At 36.1% G+C, this 21416-nt stretch overlaps 3 protein-coding genes across 6 annotated transcripts in view; 2 read left to right on the top strand and 1 right to left on the bottom strand.

Annotated features, from left to right (window-relative positions):
• Positions 1 to 6554, top strand: part of LOC103029316 (MAP7 domain-containing protein 1-like) — a 78566-nt gene extending 72012 nt beyond the window's left edge. For all 4 annotated transcript variants that reach the window (XM_022666476.2, XM_049472997.1, XM_049472995.1 and 1 more), the window contains 6 exons: positions 1035 to 1139; positions 1725 to 1775; positions 2042 to 2090; positions 3271 to 3331; positions 4193 to 4377; positions 5951 to 6554. In XM_022666476.2, coding sequence (XP_022522197.2) covers positions 1035 to 1139; positions 1725 to 1775; positions 2042 to 2090; positions 3271 to 3331; positions 4193 to 4377; positions 5951 to 5961 — 462 coding nt within the window. In that variant the 3' untranslated portion in view covers positions 5962 to 6554. The remainder of the gene's footprint in view (positions 1 to 1034; positions 1140 to 1724; positions 1776 to 2041; positions 2091 to 3270; positions 3332 to 4192; positions 4378 to 5950) is intronic.
• The window catches only part of LOC125789910 (protein eva-1 homolog B-like), a 361643-nt gene that overhangs the window by 282192 nt on the left and 58035 nt on the right, over positions 1 to 21416 (bottom strand). The window lies entirely within an intron of this gene.
• Positions 15442 to 21416, top strand: part of thrap3b (thyroid hormone receptor associated protein 3b) — a 48742-nt gene continuing 42767 nt past the window's right edge. Inside the window, exon 1 of the mRNA XM_022666475.2 lies at positions 15442 to 15518. The gene's annotated coding sequence lies outside the window, so the exon portion shown is untranslated. The remainder of the gene's footprint in view (positions 15519 to 21416) is intronic.

Raw genomic sequence — 21416 nt, 5'->3', positions numbered from 1 at the left:
GAATTCATAGTGAATATTGATGAATTTATAGTAGATACAGATTAAATAATAAAAAGATGCTGAAGAATTCATAGTGAATACAGACGAATTTGTAGTAAATAAGTATTCATTCATAGTGGATACTGACAAATTCATAGTACACACTGATTAATTCATAGTACATTTATAGTAAATACTGTATAATTCAAAGTGGATACTCCAGAATTCATAGCGGATACTGTAGAATTCATAGTGGATACTAATTAATGTATAGTAGATACTGACACATTTATAGTAGATACAGATTAATTAATAGAAGATACTGAAGAATTCATAATGAATACGGAAGAATTTGTAGTAAATGTGTATTAATTCATAGTGGATACATAATCATTTATAGTGGATACTGAAGAATTCATAGTGAATATTGATGAATTTATTGTAGATACAGATTAATTAATAGATGATACTGAAGAATTCATAGTGAATACTGAGGAATTGCTAGTGGATACTGAAGAATTCATAGTGGATACTGGTTGAATCTTTGTAACATGTAGTGATATAACATTGCATTTGAGAAATATAAGCAAAAACAAAAACTATAAGAAATATAAGCAGGTTATATTTGGGAAACTTTAGGTGTTCTGTGGAGCATTGCTGCTCCCTAGTGGTAGAAACAAGAACGTTAAACAGTTTCAATATAGAATATCAGTACAAAATGTTCTCTTAAAGAAGTGTATATGCAATAAAATCCGTAATTATTTAATATATGTAATTATATTATAATTATATTATATGTAATAAAATATGTAATGTTATATAACTCTATAGAGTTTTATTAGCTTTTTTAGGTTGTTATTTGAGTGTATTAGTGATGGAGAACACACACAGAGAGATAGCTGGATGTATGATGCATTTGTTGATGTATCAGCTGATCAGAGATCAGTTCCCTGAGCTGTTTTATCTAAACTGATATTAATCAGACTGATATACAGGGATAATATAATAGGGAATTCTGAGAAATTCTGACTTTAATGGTATTTTTATCATTTCAGAGAGAGGAGGCGGAGTCAAAGGCCAGAGAGGAGGCGGAGCGACAGAGGCTGGAGAGAGAGAAGCACTTCCAGAAGGAAGAGCAGGAACGCCTGGAGAGGAAGAAGGTAAAATCTGGATTAAAAACGTTAAAGATAACTTTAGTTTACTATTATTAATAAATGCACATTTTTTTACAATTTGTTTACTGGTTGTTTGTTTGTTTGGAGGTATTTTAGTCTGAAAAAGCTGAGAATCAAATGAGGTTTATTAAAGGGAAAGGCAAGTGACGCGCTGATTGGTTTATTTGATGCTACGCCCAAAACACACCCATTATAAATGAAGAGAATTAGTACATGCCTTTTTTGCTTCTTGAGCAGCGCCAGGTGTACTTTTCCTGTCATTACGATGGCAAAGACACACTGACACGCCTTAAATCAAGCTGCACAGAGCACAATTGACACAATTAAAAAATTATTAAAAAAAAAAGTATTATTAAAAAATAATGTAATTGGGAATGCATGTAAATTTAGTGTATTTGAGATTCATTATATTTAACATCCATAAAATCCTCTGAATCCAGTTATGCTATACTCTATGAAGAAAATAAGTAAATTCAGCATACAGCAGTGTTATTATGAGGAGTGTTGTCGGTTGGTGATGTTATTTTTTACAATGCTTGTGTGTGTGTGTGTGTGTGTGTGTTTCTCCAGCGTCTGGAGGAGATCATGAAGAGGACGCGCAAGAGTGACACTGGAGAGAAGGTGGGAATGCTCTATATCAGTTTCTAATAGTCATTATTTCACTTGTTTTGTGATAATAAGAAATGCTAGCATGCTAGGGAAGCTAATGCTAACTGGCTCATCTGTGTTATTTAGTAATTATTAATTATTGGCAGATTAATGTAGTTTATTATAGGTTTCATGTAAATTTCACTATTCACAGCGTTTAGTATTTGATTGATTTATTGTTTTGAGGAATTTAATAAATGATCAGAGCTTTAATGGTTGTGTTGTTTGTTTTAATGCAGAAAGACAGCCGGTCTCCAGCTCAGGTTAACGGCAGAGAGACAGACAGAAGTAAGTCTGTTGGTCTGCTGTTCAGAGCGTATTGATTTTAAACTCTGTTTTCTTTTACATAGAATTAAGAGAATATTAATATTCCTCCTAGGAGGGTTGAGTTTCCTTTTGTAAGAATATCTGCAGATCCTTAAATATCTTGAAAAATGTATTTTCCTAAAAAAAAAAGTAATTAATATGAATTTATTATAAAGCATCAGCTTCATAAACCCTAGAACGGAGCCCTGTGGGAAGCCACAAAATGCTAAACTAAACCGTTACCAAATTATCCATGATAGCATTAGTATTAAAACTAGTAAATACTAGTAAATAATTATCTTTGCACTGTAAGGCGCACTGGATTATAAAGCGCATTATGCAACACTAGTAAGGAACAAGGTTGGGAGGTAGATAACTAAGTTAAGTAAAGGTAAGCTAAGCGATTGCTGGATGTTAATCTACACAGATTTCTCTTCTATAAGCTGTTTATTTGGGTGAGTAAAGCGCTTCTGTTTATTTACAGTAAGCTTAGATTTCCAGATTTACACTAAGGCTGAGTGCAGCAGCATTAGCATTAGCAGCTAACTGCTAGCCGTGTTTAGCAGCTAATGCCACTTGATAGCATTACACTGAGGAACCCTGAGTGTTTTAGTAAGCCAGGTGCTATTAGCTAGTGGTTTCTCCCACATAGCTTGTTTTAACACTGTAAACATGCAGGCTAGAGTCTGATATACTCGCCTCTGAAGGTCGGTTAGCGGCTAATGCTAATACTGCTCCAGTTTCGGTGCTGGAGGAATACACTGAAACTCCTGTATAACTCTGTACTTCAGCAGAGTGGCTTTACTGCTCCTTAATACCTGACTGATAGAATTCATACATAAGGAGCACCAGATTATTTTTGGGAAAATTATAGGATTTTAAGTGCACCTTATAGTGCGAAAAAATACAGTAAATAAATAACAAACTTAGTGTTTAGTGTGTTAACTATTGGCACCACACTCAATCGCTAAAATTAAACTAAAAACCTGTAAAAATTAAGTATTAAATCATAATTGCTCCACTTTATTACCTGTAATCCAGATATCAGAATCCCACACTAAGGTCCACAAATAATCTGAATATAATAGAAATAATGATATAAGACTTAATAATAATAAAGTATCACATTCATTATTTGTTTATTTGTCTGTTTTTCTTGCAGATTCTGCCTCTTCAACAAATCCACCTGTGACCCACAATAACCAATCCCAGGGAGTCACAGGGTAAATACACCTACTACACCTTGTGCTTCCACTCACTTACTGTGGCCACTTTATTAGAAACACCTACCTACTACACCTTGTGCTTACACTCACTCACTGTGGCCACTTTATTAGAAACACCTACCTACTACACCTTGTGCTTACACTCTCTCACTCTCTGGACACTTTATTGGAAACACCTACCTACTGCACCTTGTGTTCTCACTCACTCTCTGGACACTTTATTGGAAACACCCACCTATTACTCCTTGTGCTTCCACTGACTCACTGTGGCCACTTTATTGGAAACACCTACCTACTAGACCTTGTGCTTCCATTCACTCTCTGGCCACTTTATTGGAAACACCTACCTACTACACCTTGTGCTTCCACTCACTCACTGTGGCCACTTTATTGGAAACACCTAACTACTAAATCTTGTGCTTCCCCTCACTCACTGTGGCCACTTTATTAGAAACACCCCCCTACTACACCTCTGTTCTCACTCATTTACTGTGGCCACTTTATTAGAAACACCCCCCTACTACACCTTGTGTTCTCACTCATTTACTGTGGCCACTTTATTGGAAACACCTACACTACTACACCTTGTGTTCTCACTCATTTACAGTGGCCACTTTATTGGAAACACCCACCTACTACACCTTGTGCTTCCACTCAATCACTGTCTGGCCACTTTATTGGAAACACCTACCTACTACACCTTGTGCTTCCACTCACTCACTGTCTGGACACTTTATTAGGTACAAGCATCAGCTTCACCATCAAAGCAAGACAGATGAGGTTCTAATTTATCTTTGTAGGTGTTTCCAATAAAGTGACCAGTGTTGAGTTTTAACCCTGTGCTGTTTCTGTTCTCAGGTCTGTGGGTTGGGGATCTGCTCCAGTGGTGAACGGAGTCCAGCCCAGCAAACACCACAACGGCGTCTCCTCCAATGGCGAGGCTGCAGACTTCGAGGAGCCCCAGACTGACCCAATCATGGCCTTTGAGGGAGGGGAGCCCTACCTGATGAAGGCGGGGCCTATGAAGCCCCAGCATGTTGCAGGTAAAGATCTTGAAGCTACATAGCCAAACAAATACCAAACACATGGCTTTGGTCGAATGGTCTAAAGCGCTGCCACTGTGATCAGGAGATCGCTGGTTTGAATCCTGTTCATGCAGCTTGCCATCAGCTGCCAGAGCCCTGAGAGAGCACAATCGGCCTTGCTCTCTCTGGGAGGGTACAGTAGATGGTGCTCTTTCCCCTCATCACTTCTAGGGTGATGTGGATCAGCACAAGGCTGCGTCTGTGAGCTGATGTATCAGAACCGAGTCGCTGCGCTTTCCTCCGAGCGTTAGCGCTGTGATGCTACTCGGCAATGCTGCATCAGCAGCAGTTCAAAAAGAGGCGGAGTCTGACTGCACATGTGTCAGGAGGCATGTGCTGGTCTTTACCCTCATGGTGTTGAGGCATATCTAGTGATGGGGGAATAATTAAAAATATATTTAGAAAAATATCGTCTCATGTGGGCAAATTTTATTTAGCTATACTGTTTTGATTTTTGATTATTAGTTTAGATGTAAAGATTGGTGACAGAAGTGTTTAATTTTATGTTGTCTTTAAGCCCCACCCACTAGAGGGCAGTTCTCCTATTTGAATCTCCTCTGAAGAGTGGCATCATGGGCTCATCAAAACAACTCTCAAATTATCTAAAAACAAAGATTGTTCAACATAGTTGTTCAGGGGAAGGATACAAAAAGTTGTCTCAGAGATTTAACCTGTCAGTTTCCACTGTGAGGAACATAGTAAGGACTTTTGTGCTTTTGCATACGTCATGCGACTCTGTTTGTGGCGTGCTTGCAGAAATGGCTTCTTTGGCATCACTCTCCCGTCATCTCACCACTGTCATACAATCTCCAACACAGCCCCAAGATCTCCAACTCAGCTCCAGTGTCTCCAGAACTTTCCTATCTTCTCGATCTTAGCAGCAAGGTTTAGAGCACAGTCCTAAGGTCTCAGACACAGTCCTGAGGACCAATGTCTCCAAAAGAGTCCTTAAATATTCAGCACAGTCCTTAGCTTTCACTCAGCTGCAAGGTCTCCAACACAGTCCTAGGCTCTCCAGAACTATCCTAACACTGTCTTAAGGTCTTTAACAGAGTCTGAAGTCTACCAACTTTGTCCTAATATCTACAACTCAGCCCCAGTGTCTTTAAAAATGTCCTAAGCTCTCTACTCCTTCCTAAGTTTTCCATCTCAGACTCAATGTCTCTAAAACTGTCCTAAACTCTTTAACACAGTCCTACAATCTTCAACTGAGCCCCAAAGTCTCTAAAACTTTAATAAGATCTCTAGAACTGTCCTAAGCTTTCGGACATCGTCCTAAGATCTCCTACAGAGTCCTAAGCTATCTAACAGATCAAGACCAAGATTTCCAACTGACATCACTGGTCGTCCTCACGCCTCCTCCTATTCTATTAGCAGTAATTCTCACTCTATAGTGAATAGATGGTCAGCAATGGATGCAACTTTAAGACTTCAGGTTATAAATGCAATTCAGGGATGTTCACAAATATATAGACAGAGATAAATGTTGATGATGTCTCATTAAAGCTTATCTGTGTTTTCTGATCTTCAGAAGTCCTGTGATTGGTCCGTCTCTTCGAGTGACAAGCCTGACCCCGCCCAGCGCAGCAAAGCGAGGATCCACCAGCGAACGTGTGCCAAACCGTCCAGAGCGACGGCCCAAACCTCCAGAAACTGTCTGGTGAAACCGAAGCCTCTCTGCCGTCTCCGAGACTTCGCTCAGAGACGAGGACTCTCATCCTATTTACCTGCTATATACGAAAAAAAAAAACGAGTTTAAAAAAAAACATCAAAAAAAAAGAAAGGAATCCTGTTTTCTGTCTTTTTCTCACACCGTGTTCCGGTGCAGCAGTGTTGAGTTTTATGGAATCGTCACCCAGCGATTTTGTGGTGCACCTTAAAAGACTGTCAGACTGAATTTTAGAGAGGAACTCTGAAAAATATACAATATTTGGCTATTGTTATGATAAATAATTATTGTTATTGTTGTTGTTCTTATGATATATCACTGTTGTTCTTTTAAGTTCAGAGAAGACGTGTGCGTTTGTGTCTTGAATTCTTGAGTTATTTAACGTCAGACGCGTTAGCAGAGCAGGGAGATGGGTATGTAAATGTATATTTGCCTGACCTGTGGAATAAATCTTTATGAAAGGGAATTTTTATTGATTTTTTATTGAAATAACAAATTTCCAGAAAATATTAGTAAAATTATATTATTTTTCATGACAAGAATGGGGAGGGACCATCTTTACTTTTACTTTACTGTAGATATAGATGTTCATTTAGCCCTCCAACTCCATCCTGAGATCTCAAACTCTCCAGATCAGTCCTAAACTCTTTAACACTGTCCTAAAATCTTCAACTGAGCCCCAAAGTCTTCATAACTGTTCTAAACTCTCCAGAAGAAGAGTCATAAAGTCCTAGGGTCTCTGCTTTCAAGTCTCCAAAACAGTCCTAAGCTGTACTAAGAGTCTCCAAAGCTGTACTAAGATTATAAACACAGTCCTAAGCTCTCAGACACAGTCTTAAGATCACTATAACAGTCCTAAGCTCTCCAGAACTCTCCTAACTTCTCCAACACAGTCTTCGGGTCTCCTGAACTGTCCTATCATCTTCAACACAGTCTTAAGGTCTCCCACACAGTCCCAATATCTCTAGAACTGTCATAATCTCTCAAACACAGTCTTAAAGTATCAAACACAGTTCTAATCTCTCCAGAACTCTCCTAACTTCTCCAACACAGTCTTAGGGTCTCTACATAGTCCGAAGCTCTCCAGAACTGTCCTAACTTCTCCAACACAGTCTTAGGGTCTCTACATAGTCCGAAGCTCTCCAGAACTGTCCTAACTTCTCCAACACAGTCTTAAGGTCTCAAACATAGTCCTAAAGTCTCCAGAACTGTCCTAATCTCTCCAACATTGTGTTAATGTCTCTAACACAGTCATAAGCTCTCCTGAACTGTCCTATCCTCTTCAACACAGTCTTAAGGTCTCTAACACAGTCCTACTCTCTCTAGAACTGTCCTAACTTCTCCAACACTGTCTTAAGATCTCAAACACAGTCCTTAGGTCTCTAACACAGTCCCAATCTCTCTAGAACTGTCCTAATCTCTCAAACACAGTCTTAAAGTATCCAACACAGTCCTAATCTCTCCACAACTGTCCTAACCCTCCAACACTGTCTCTAACATAATCCTAAACTCTCCTTAACTGTCCTATCCTCTCCACCACAGTCTTAGGGTCTCTAACACAGTCCTAATCTCTCTAGAACTGTCCTACCCTCCCAGACAGTCTTAAAGTATCCAACACAGTCCTAATCCTAATCTCTCCAGAACTGTCCTACTTTCTCCAACACTGTTCTAAGATCTCCAACACAGTCTTAAGGTCTCTAAAACAGTCCTAATCTCTCTAGAACTGTCCTACTTTCTCCAACACTGTTTTAAGATCTCAAACACAGTCATAAGGTTTCCATCTCAGACTCAGTGTCTCTAAAACAGTCTCAAACTCTCTAAGCTTTCCGACACAGTCCTAAAGTCTCTAACGCATTTCTAAGTCCTCCAACTCTTTCCTAATATCTACAACTCAGCTCCAATGTCTCCATAACCTTTAGAAGCTCTCCAGCAGCACATTTCTATGCTTTCCAGAACTGTCAACACAGTTCTAAGCTCTTTAGCACAGTCTTTAACACAGAGATTGCAGAGCTGTAGTAATAGAAAACAACTAGGTACCAGTACCAAAACATGGGTACAACCAAGTAGTTTAGGCAGCATGCAGTGTAAAAACACACCGTCTAGACACACTGTGACTGATTTTAGTGGAATATCTGCTTGTGTAAGTTTGTGTAATGGTGTATAAGTGTGTAAAATTGTGTATAAGTGTGAATGTTTTATGAGATGTCCTGATGCAGACACATAAAACACAAAGGACCATCCTCCAGCCTCCAGAGTTCATGAGTTACTGCAGCCCCCAGACTGGAATGCAGATGCAGCTGCAGCTGCTGGGTCACAACAACCCCCTCCCCAACAACAGGGGGCGTCGAGGAAAAGACAAAAGACCTGCTAAAACAAGAGAGGATCTTAGAGAAAGAAATAGAAAACAAGTACTGATTGATTTATTAATCAGACTTTAATAAAAGGCAATATTTTAGATCTACTATATAAAAAAAAAAAAAAACAATATTATTACATACTAGGCCTAAGCCTTGAGATGTGCTCAGTGACTCTGGCCACTAGGTGGCGCTCAATCAGCACATATTACCAGTAAAACAGTGAGTGTGCAGTTCATTTAAGGTTGCACACAACCCACAAAACTTGAAGAACTTGAAGAAACACGGTGTGTGTTCATTTGTGCATTAATTACTAATACTAGCTAGTTTTTGAGTATACATTATGTAGTAGGACTGTCACAATTATTGCATTATTGATTTATCGTACAATATATGGATAAAACATGAATAATTTCTTCTAAGCTCGATATTACCCAATATTTATATTTTCTTTTTTTACTACAATATAAACGAATACTGACTATAAAGGAACACATAAGGAGTCATGTAGAAACTGAAAAATATGTTAAATAAATTAAAATACTCTGTAAAGAAGCATTTAGGTGCTCTCAACTGGGGAGCTGTTGTCGTTTCTGATGCTGGTAACTCTTGATAAACTTATTCTGTACAAATGAGGAAACTCTTGATCTTCTTTTTCTTAGAGCCGTCCTGATGAGTGCCAGTTTCATCCTTATAATGTTTTTAAAGGTCTTCGCAGTGACTGCACTTGAGGATACTTTCAAAGTTCATGAAATTTACTTTTTTGCATTGGCTGACCTTCAATTTTTCTTGTTGAAGCACTAAACCCTAAAAAAAACATATATATTTTAATTCATTTAAAGTAATAAAACATACTTTAAAAACCTTTAAAAAACACTTTTATAGTGGTAATTTCCGCCTCTGCAGCGCCCTTTCAGGTTCAACTGTGCTATAGGCGAGGATGATGTTTCCGTGTACTTTGGTGCCAGACACAACACAATATGCAGATCAGTCAATCAATAATCCCGCCCCCCCTGCTGACGTCCAATCATTTGCATCTCACCACTATCAGAGGCACACTGCTCAGCCCATAGTAAATAATATAAATTGTTAGAAATTATTTGTCTCACTGTTTTATTATAAGACACACTGACGATTTTCATAAGTGCGAAAAATACATTAAATAAAACGGCCATATTTGTTTTGTAGTCATGGCAACCTCTGTGTCCATTCACCACCCCTGTAAAGAAACCAGAGGGGGTAAGTTTCTACACAGTGAGCTGTTTCACACCACACCCCCCCACTCTAAATCACTACTTACATCTCAAACACTCGGTTATGCTAACCTGCTAGCAAGCTCTTGTTTCTCCTCATATTGATACTCTGCCCATTAGCGCATCATTAGCATTCCCCTTTCACACTCCACTCTCACACACCGGCCAGACTATTAACACACACACACACCAGATTATGTGCTAGCATTCAAGATTAGCATTGCTATTGCACTGATCATGCTTCTTAGCATTGCATTAGATTAGCATTATTAACATTACAAAGCATTAATCAGCATTTAATGCATTCTAATAGCATGAAAACAGTATTAGATGTTATCCTGACATAAAATTTTTGTCATTTGACGTCATGACCAACATTCAGCCTGTGGAAGTTGGTGGTCAGCTGGGTAAAGACCTCAACCCATTCAGCTTGCAGTGGAGAGTGTCAGTGTGCCTTCGCTATCATAACGATGGGAAAAGTACAACTTGAGCAGCTCGAAACGCAAAGCAAAAGGCATGTACTAATTCTTATAATTAATCATGGGCATGGTTCATTTTGGGCGTAATGTGAAATAAACCAATCAGTTTTTCATTTACTCATCATTCACATTAAGAGTCAGGTGAGCTCTGACTTTGGTGGATTGCTATTTTAACGGTGCAGCTACCTGGACGCATCCAATGCTTCTCAGCAGAGGAAACTTTTTTTAGTTAGTAGAGCACCTGTGTTTTCCATTGCTAAGATATATAGCAATACACCAGAAATTTACCTGAACACACCTCCTTTTCAGAACACCACACCAAACCATCAGTGTAGATACATTAAGAATCTCTGTTGCTATTTAAAGGACACAGGTAGAAGGCGTGAAAACAGTCTGTTGGCGAGGTGTAAGATAGCAATGAGCATCAAAACGCACCTTGCACAGGGTTTAAAATAGGGCACTATAAACTGTTGATGATGTTTTGATCAGATTTTATCAATGATGTTTCTTTAAAGTAATGGTAATTCAATGTTTGGTTTGGGTTAATATTTCGATGTGTGTGTATATATATATATGTGTGTGTTGTATTAACCCTTGTGTGGTGTTCGGCTCTGTGGGACCCGTTTTCATTTTTCATCAAATGATACTAAAAAAATATTTTTTCAAACTCAAACTCATTGGCATTATATATGAAAAACATATATCAAAACACATTTTCGATAAACACACACTGTACACCCCCCCCCCCCCCCCTACACATTTATATTACATACAGTATGTTTGGCCAAGGGCTAATAAACATTGCTTCATTTGTAAATTTGAAACTAAACTAATTTTCTACTCATATCTTGAGTTTAATTCATTTTCTTTTACATTCTATTAAAAAACTAATAAAAAAAAGAGTAGCACTTTTTAAAAGAAATGTAACATAAGAAAAGTAAAGGGCAAATATTCACCATGTAAGCTGTTTATATTGCTTGCAGTTTAGGTGAAGCAAGCATGTGTAAAGCATTTTAATGTAAAATTGCTTAATTTTGCTGAATTAAATACAAGTAACAAAGTAAACGAGTAACAAAAATATGAACACCACACAAGGGTTAACCCTGTTAATCAGCACTAGCTGAAGGGTGTATGAGCAGCTGGTGTGTGGTTAAATGTGGATTGTTTCTGGCTGTTCTCTCAGTGTGATGTTTGTAGAGGACTGGTCTGATCTGCTGTTTCCATCATATCCTCATTTTTACTCGGACCTTTTCACCTCTAAAGGTCAGAGGATTTACACGCTGGGTTTGGCGGCCGGTGTTCTGCTGGAACTCGGCTCGGACCCTTTTGGAGCGTGGTGTTTGTTGTGATGTTGTCGTGGCTGCGGTCGTTAGCAGATTAACTGCCCCTCAGTCTCCCAACAGGGATCCAGCTCGTCTGAGTGTGACTGTGTTCATATAAAACCACATTCTACTATATATAGTATATATACAGCTCTGGAAAAAACTAGAGACGGTTTAAAAATGATGAGTTTCTTTGATTTTACCAAATTTAAAACCTCTGGAATATAATCAAGAGGAAGATGGATGATCACAAGCCATCAAACCAAACTGAACTGCTTGAATTTTTGCACCAAGAGTAAAGCAGCATAAAGTTATCCAAAAGCAGTGTGTAAGACTGGTGGAGGAGAACATGATGCCAAGATGTATGAAAACTGTTATTCCACCAAATACTGATTTCTGAACTCTTAAAACTCTTAAAATGAATATGAACTTGTTTTCTTTGCATTATTTGAGGTCTGAAAGCTCTGCATCTTTTTTATTGTTTCAGCCATTTCTGCAATTTACATTTTCTGTAAATAAATGCTCTAAATTACAATATTTTTATTAGGAATTTGGGAGAAATGTTGTCTGTAGTTTATAGAATAAAACCAAAATGTTAATTTTACTCAAACATAAACCTATAAATAGCAAAATCAGAGAAACCTTTTATAGGAACTAGTATCATGTCTCATGACTTTTGGCATGTATGTGTAGAACCATCACATTTAATAAAGAATAAAGTGTTATTGATATACAGAGAGGTAGCTGAGAGCAGGATAATAAAGCAGAATAACCCAATAACAACTAACCACTGGCTTGTTAATTAAAGCTACTAGAAGTTAGCTAATATAGTGGTTTGTTGTGGTGTTAATGTGATGTTTGGTGGTTGATGTGATATCACAGGTGGTTGCTGACGTGTAATGCTACTAGCCTCTTGCCAAACAGTTTATATGATTTTCTTAAAGCTTACTAATGTATACTGTTCCTACTATTACTATTTGTACTGATGTTTCTACTACCACTACTAGTAAAACTACTACTACTACTACTTCTACTCTCACTACTACTACTTCTAGTACTGCAACTATTACTACTACTACATCTTTTACAATTTCTACCCTTATTTCTATTATTACCACTAATACTTCTATGACGTCTACTACAACTTCTACTCTTACTTCTACTACTACTTTTAATATTACTACTACTTTTACTACTTCTTCTATTTTACTACTACTTCTACTACTACATCTATTATTACTACTACTTCTTCTATTTCCAATAATACTACGACTACTACTACTTTTATTAATTGCACTACTACAACTTCTATTACTACTACAACTACTACTTCTATTAATACTACTGCATCTTCTACTCTTACTTCTACCACTACTTCTACAATTACTACTGCTACTATTTCCACTACTACTAATACTACTATTACTAATAGCACTACTAGTACTACTACAACTTCTATTACCACTTCTACTACTACTTCTACTTATATTACTACTACTGCTTTTTCTACTACTTCTATTTCCAATACCACTACTACTACTAATTGCACTACTGCAACTTCTATTACTACTACTACTTCTACTACTATTTCTATGTCCAATACTACTACTACTACTACTACCACAACTTAGTAATTACTATTACTACAGTTACTACTCTTAAGTCTATTACTACTAGTACAACTTCTACTACTTTTATAATTAAAATAATAATGATGATACTGTCATTCATACCATGCCATTTAATGTACTTAACATCAACAAACTATTAAAATAATTCTAAATAACGTGAAAAAGTTCATATTTTATAACTTGTCATGCTCCAGTTGATGCCTAAATGCAAACTTGGTTTTAAAGTCTTAATGTAGAGATTTTATTTCCTGGTCCGCTCTGTGGTCTCGTATCTGTTAACTGAAATCATTGGTAATGTGGAGTTATGGTAATGTGATTATTGTTAATTATTGATCTGATTATTAATTCTGTGTGTTTAGTCTGTCAGTTTGAGAACACAAATAAAAGTCAAATGATCTGTACTGGTGAAGGGGGTTAATTTGCCTATTAAAGCGGGGTGTGTAAGTCAGGCTGTGGGGGCTGATGAGCCGATGTTTCCTCTTCACCAGAAAATCAGTAAACCTCAGTGGAAAAAACTCCGGACTTCCTCTATACAGCAGCTCTCAGAGTGACGAGAGTTCATTCATTCTCATCTAACACTCTAATCTACCGTTAAACCCAGCTATCCTGATCCTATCCTGTTATTAATAATGTTTCAGGTGGGCTCTGAGTGGTCCAGCGGACTAAAGCGCTGCTACTGTGATTAGGAGATCACTGGTTCGAATCCTGGTCATGCAGCTTGCCATCAGCTCCCGGAGCCCTGAGAGAGCACAGTTGGAAATAAAAAACTGAAAAGTGGGGTGTGCAATATTATTCGGCCCCCTTGCATTAATACTTAGTAGCGCCACCTTTTGCTGCGATTACATCTGCATGTCTTTTAGGGTATGTCTCCACCTCCACCTCCATCTTTGCACATCTTGTGACTGAAATTTTTGCCCATTCTTCTTTGCAAAACAGCTAAAGCTTTAACACAGGTTTTCGATTGGGTTTAAGTCTTTAGGACTTTGACTTGGCCATTCTAACACATGAATATGTTTTGTTTTGAAACTTTCCATTGTAGCTTTGGCTTTATCTTTAGGGTCATTGTCCTGCTGGAAGGTGAATCTCCTTCCCAGTCTCAAGTCTTTACAGACTCCAACAGGTTTTGTACCAGGATTGTTCTATATTTATTTATCTCCATCCATCTTCCACCCATCACCTCTGACCAGCTTCCTGTCCCGGCCCCAGAGCATGATGCTGCCACCACCATGTTTCACAGTTGGGATGGTGTGTTTAAATTTTGGTCTCACCTTGTTCCACATGTTAGCTGTATCCCCAACATGGCTTTTAGCTACAAACTGCAAATGGGACTTTTTATGGTTTTCTTTATTAATGGTTTTCTTCCTGCCACTCTTCCATAAAGACCACATTTGTGCAGCTATTAGTGAGCCTTTAGTGAGCTGTGGATCTCTGCATTTCATCCAGAGTCACCATGGGACTTTTGGCTGCATCTCTGATCAGTGCTCTCCTTGTTTAGCCTGTAAGTTTAGGTGGATGGTCTTGTCTTGGTAGGGTTTCAGTTGTGCCGTACTCTTTTCATTTCCGGATAATGGACTGTGGAACAGATTGAAAATCTTTTCATAGCCTAAGCCTGATTTACACTGCTTTTCCACAACCTTATTCCTGACCTGTCTGGTGTGTCTTTTGGACTTGATGGACATGATGCTGTTTTTACTCCCCAATATTCTCTTAACCAGCCTCTGAGGCCGTCAGAGAGCAGCTGTATTTGTACTGAGATTAGAGATTAGATTACGCACAGGTGGGCTCTTTTTAGTCATTAGCATCATCAGGCAACTTCTGAATGCAATTGGTTGCATTTAGAGAAAAAGGGGCTGAATAATTTCGCACATCACATTTTTCAGATTTTTATTTGATTCATTTTTAAAATCTATGTATCATTTTCGTTTCACTTCACAATTACTAGCTATTTTGTGTTGGTCCATCACTTAAAATCTCAATAAAATACATTTACAAAAGTTCAAGGGGGTATGAATACCTTTGCAAGCCACTGTATTTGTGATTGTAACTGTATATTGTGTGTGTGTGTTTGTCTGTTGCCTGCTCTATTGTTACTGTATTAGATCCACAGCAGTTTATATGTTTACGCGTTAGATTTGCATTCATTCAAATTCCTCATATCCACTCATTTACATCCTGTATTTATGTTCAGACAACATGATTCTCAGGTTTTAAGGACATTATAACAAACACATGAAGCTTCATTCAGACAATTTAATACTCTTGATTTCAGAAGAAGTTCTGGAGTAAAAGCTGTGTTTTGTGTTTCTATTCTTCAGGTCAGGAAGTGTTTTGAATCCTGCGCTCAGTTCTCTTTCACTTTCATTTTCTTTCCCGCGCTGCAGCAGTCTGGAGGTAAGACGTCTGATTCTGTGTTTTAATTCTATTTAAATAAAAGAAATCGAGATATTTAGGCTTAAAACATGTAGATAAATCAGCTGTGATCATAGATCTGCACATTTTGATGGTGTAGCACAATGTAGTGATGATTTGAAGCGTGTTGAGTTGTGTGTTGGTGAGGAACATGCAGGCCTGAGCTCACACTCTTTATCACTGATCATCTGTATACAGTAGTAATAGTAGCAGAAATAGCAGCAAGGACAAAAAAGCATTTTTTTTTAAACCAGGTGTATTTATCTGTACTCTGATGTTACTGAGATCATCCGGTACCAGTCCCACTGTCTTCTCTCTAAAGTGAAGGACAGGAAAGAAGTGAAAAAATTATGTTTTTTATGGATGAAAAAGTTGAATTCATGGGAAAATTCCAGGGGTTTATGGTTTTATCTTTTGCTTTCAAAAATCATTCAGAAAAGATCAGATTCAGATCAGGTGAAAATCCTAAAACCTGTACTAGTAGCATAACCATCAGCAGTATTACTAGTATTACTTATAGTAAAGTCAAAGTCAAAGTGTTTTTTATTGTCATTTCAGCTATATACAGAGTACACAATGAAACGAAACAACGTTCCTCCAAGGACCATGGTGCACATAAACACAGTGTAGACAGAACAATAGTGCAACAGTACAAAAGTGCAGACAGACAATACAACACAATACAGACAAAGAATAATAAATAACAAGACAGTGTGCAAATTTCGCAGTGTGCAAAAAAGACCAGTGAGGTAGTAATTACCTCTATTACACAGTGTGCAATAGAGTCCAGTGAGGTAGTAATTACCTCTATTACACAGTGTGCAATAGAGTCCAGTGAGGTAGTAGGGTTTTTAGTGCTTTCCATTTTCTGGGGTAAGTGGGGTAAGAGTGTGTGTGCATGTACAGAAAAACCATCAGTTCATTCTCTGCAGTTGAGGAGTCTGATGGCTTGGGGGTAGAAGCTGTTGCAGAATCTGGTCGTGCTGGACCGGATGCTGCGGTACCTTCTTCCCGAAGGCAAGAGGGAGAATAGTTCGTGTGAGGGATGAGTGGGGTCATTCACAATGCTGGTTGCTTTGCGGATGCTGTGGGTGGTGTAAATGTCCGTGATGGAGGGGAGAGAGACGCCGATGATCCTCTCAGCTGTCCTCACAATACACTGGAGGGTCTTGCGGTCAGAGACGGTGCAGGTCCCAAACCAGGCAGTGATGCAGCTGCTCAGGATGCTCTCAATGGTCCCTCTATAGAAGAGTGTGAGGATGGGTGGAGGGAGACGGGCCTTTCTCAGCTTCCGGAGGAAGTAGAGACGCTGCTGGGCTTTCTTGGCTGTAGAGCTGGTGTTCAGGGTCCAGGTGAGGTTATCTGCTAAGTGGACACCAAGGAACTTGGTGCTCTTAACAATCTCCACAGAGGACCCGTCGATGTTGAGTGGAGAGTGGGTGTGTTGTGCTCTCCTGAAGTCAACAACCATTTCCTTTGTCTTGTCCACATTCAGGTGAAGGTTGTTGACTGTACACCAGTCTGTCAGCCGCTGCACCTCCTCTCTGTATGCTGACTCGTCGCCTTTGGTGATGAGACCCAGCACGGTTGTATCATCGGCGAACTTGTATAAAGTATTACTATTATACTAGTATTAGTATACAGTATAACTAGCAACAGTTAATACAGCAGTTTTAATAATAGTAGTAGTAATAGATGTAGTAGTAGTAAGAATAATAATACTCATAGAAGTAGTAGTAGTAGTAGTAATACTATTATTATTAGTAGTAGTAGTAGTAGTAATATTAGTATGAGTAGTAGTAATAGTAGTAGTACAAGTAATAGTAGTAATAGTAGTAGTAATAAATGTAGTAGTAGGAACAATAATACTCAGAAGTAGTAGTAATAGTACTAGTAGCAGTAGTAATAGTAGTAGAAGCAATATTAGTAACAATAGTAATATTAGTATTAGTTGTAGTATTAGTAGTAGTAGCAATAGTATGGGTAGTAGTAGTAGTAGTACAAGTAATAGTAGTAATAATAGATGTAGTAGTAGTAACAATAATAATACTCATAGAAGTAGTAGTAATAGTAGTAGTAGCAGTAGTAATACTAGTAATAGTAGTAGAAGCAATATTAGTAACAATAGTAATATTAGTATTAGTTGTAGTATTAGTAGTAGTAGCAATAGTATGGGGAGTAGTAATAGTAGTAGTAGTTGTAGTAGTAGTAGTACAAGTAATAGTAGTAATAGTAGTAGTAATAGTAGAAGCAATATTAGTAACAATAGTAATACTAGTATTATTATTAGTAGTAGCAGTGGTAGTAGTAATATTAGTATTAGCAATAGTACAAGTAGTAGTACTAGTAATAGCAGTAGTAGTAGTACTAGTAGTAGTAGTAGTAGTAAGTAGCAGTATTAATTTAATGTAAGTAGGAGAGTAGTAATATTAGTAGTAGAAGCAATAGTAGTAACAATAATAATAGTATTATTACTATTATTAGTAGTAGTATTAGTAGTACTAGCAATATTATGATTAATTGTACTAGTAATAGCAGTAGTAGTAGTAATGGTAGTAGTAGCAGTAGTAGTAGTTCTAGTAGTAATAGCAGTAGTATTAATAGTAATATTAGTATAAGTAATATTAGTAGTAGCAGTAGTATTAATAGTAACATTAGTATAAGTAATATTAGTAGTAGCAGTAGTATTAATAGTAATATTAGTATTAGTAATATCAGTAGAAGTAGTATTAGTATTAATAGTAATATTAGTATAAGTAATAGTAGTAGTAGCAGTAGTATTAATAGTAATATTAGTATTAGTAATATCAGTAGAAGTAGTATTAGTAGTATTAGTATTAATAGTAATATTAGTATAAGTAATAGTAGTAGTAGCAGTAGTAGTGATACTAGTATTAGTAGTAGTAGCACTAGCAGAAGTAATATTATTATTAGTAAAATTAGTATTAGTAATATCAGTAGAAGTAGTATTAGTAGTATTAATATTAATAGTAATATTAGTATTATTAGTAGTAGCAGTAGTAGTAGAATGAATAGTAGTAGTAGTAGTATTAGTATTAATAGTAATATTAGTATAAGTAATAGTAGTAGTAGCAGTAGTAGTGATACTAGTATTAGTAGTAGTAGCACTAGCAGAAGTAGTAGTATTATTAGTAAAATTAGTATTAGTAATATCAGTAGAAGTAGTATTAGTAGTATTAATAGTAATATTAGTATTAGTAGTAGTAGCAGTAGTAGTAGAATGAATAGTAGTAGTGGTAGTATTAGTATTAATAGTAATATTAGTATAAGTAATACTAGTAGTAGCAGTAGTAGCAGTAGTAGTAGTAGTAGTATTAGCAATACTTTTACTAGTAGTAGTAACAGTATCATTAGTGTTAAGAAGTTTAAGGCTAATAGTAGTATTATCTCTAAAAACACAATATATTTTATATTTAATCACAATTATAAAACTGGAGAAACACAGCTGCTTTAGTATAGTATAGTATAGTAGTATAGTATAGTAGTATAGTATAGTAGTATAGTGTAGTATAGTATAGTAGTATAGTGTAGTATAGTATAGTATAATATAGTATAGTATAGTGTAGTATAGCATAATATAGTATAGTATAGTATAGTGTAGTATAATATAGTATAGTGTAGTATAGTATAATATAGTATAGTGTAGTATAGTATAATATAGTACAGTATAGTATAATGTAGTATAGTATAGTATAATATAGTATAGTATAGTAGTATAGTGTAGTATAGTATAGTAGTATAGTGTAGTATAGTATAGTATAATATAGTATAGTATAGTGTAGTATAGCATAATATAGTATAGTATAGTATAGTGTAGTATAATATAGTATAGTGTAGTATAGTATAATATAGTATAGTATAGTGTAGTATAGTATAATATAGTATAGTATAGTGTAGTATAGTATAATATAGTGTAGTATAGTGTAGTATAGTATAGTATAGTGTAGTATAGTATAATATAGTATAGTGTAGTATAGTATAATATAGTATAGTATAGTGTAGTATAGTATAATATAGTATAGTATAATATAGTATAGTATAGTGTAGTATAGTATAATATAATATAGTATAGTGTAGTATAGTATAATATAGTGTAGTATAGTATAATATAGTATAGTGTAGTATAGTATAATATAGTATAGTATAGTGTAGTATAGTATAATATAGTATAGTATAGTGTAGTATAGTATAATATAGTATAGTATAGTGTAGTATAGTATAGTGTAGTGTAGTATAGTATAATATAGTATAGTATAGTGTAGTGTAGTATAATATAGTATAGTGTAGTATAGTATAGTGTAGTATAGTATAATATAGTATAGTATAGTGTAGTATAGTATAATATAGTATAGTGTAGTATAGTATAGTATAGTATAGTATAGTGTAGTATAGTATAATATAGTATAGTGTAGTATAGTATAATATAGTATAGTGTAGTATAGTATAATATAGTATAGTGTAGTATAGTATAATATAGTATAGTGTAGTATAGTATAATATAGTATAGTGTAGTATAGTATAATATAGTATAGTATAGTGTAGTATAGTATAATATAGTATAGTGTAGTATAGTATAGTATAGTATAGTATAGTGTAGTATAGTATAATATAGTATAGTGTAGTATAGTATAGTATAGTATAGTGTAGTATAGTATAATATAGTATAGTGTAGTATAGTATAATATAGTATAGTATAGTGTAGTATAGTATAATATAGTATAGTGTAGTATAGTATAGTATAGTATAGTATAGTGTAGTATAGTATAATATAGTATAGTGTAGTATAGTATAATATAGTATAGTATAGTGTAGTATAGTATAATATAGTATAGTATAGTGTAGTATAGTATAATATAGTATAGTATAGTGTAGTATAGTATAATATAGTATAGTATAGTGTAGTATAGTATAATATAGTATAGTATAGTGTAGTATAGTATAGTATAGCATTACAGTAAATCTGAGCAGCTGTATTTCAGTTTGTCTGAGGCTGTTTTTTCTGCAGTGTGTTTACAATTTATCTACAATGACAAGATATAAATCATCCACTTCACTATTACTCCCTCTCTCTCTCTGGTGAATCAGTTACACACATCTACATAATTACTTCCTCAGACCCGCATTTCCCGTGTGTGTGTGTGTGTGTGTGTGTGTGTGTGTGTGTGTGTGTGTGTGTGTGAGTCTGTGTGTGTGTGTGTGTGTGTGTGTGTGTGTGTGTGTGTGTGTGTGTGTGTGTGTGTGTGTGTGAGTGTGTGTGTGTGTGTGTGTGTGTATAGATAGTTTGGTAATGATTTTTAGATAAATTTAAAGAAAATGTTTTAAAAACTGAATTTTATGGAAGGAAGTGAAGATGGTAAAGGGGTGGTATTTGAGCGGGAGACAGTAGGAGGGTTGAGATAAAGAGGAAAGAGAAAACATCCTGTAACTGAAGGTCATTTTTTATGCAGTAGGCTGTGGATATTGATCCCGACTGTCTGTAAATCCTCTCTCTGTGTTTAGAACTTCCCTCCACCAGACTAAAAACACAGGAGGAATTTACTCAAGTTTTAATCTTTAACTGTATGTTTACCTTCCCTTCCCTTCACCTCAATTCTTAGCTTGTTTTTTGCAGGGTTAAGGTGTTTTCCTGTTCAAAAGTATGTTGTAGTGGCATTAGAAGCATTTTTAACGTTTGTGTGTGGGGGTGCACATGATTTAGATTGCATTATTGTGGTGTGTTTTAGCAAGTTTTTTACACCTAATTTTACCTACATTTTACCGCTATTTTAGAAACAGATTAAAGGATTTAAACATTTTATCACCAGCAATGACTTTATGGGTGCATTTTTCTTTGTATTTTACAGTATTTTTTATTATTTA

This window comes from Astyanax mexicanus, unplaced genomic scaffold (assembly GCF_023375975.1).
Source record: "Astyanax mexicanus isolate ESR-SI-001 unplaced genomic scaffold, AstMex3_surface scaffold_32, whole genome shotgun sequence".
In the NCBI taxonomy this organism is placed as follows: Eukaryota; Metazoa; Chordata; class Actinopteri; order Characiformes; family Acestrorhamphidae; genus Astyanax; species Astyanax mexicanus.
The sequence above is the reverse complement of the archived record's forward strand: the minus strand, read 5'-3'. Positions and strand labels throughout refer to the sequence as shown.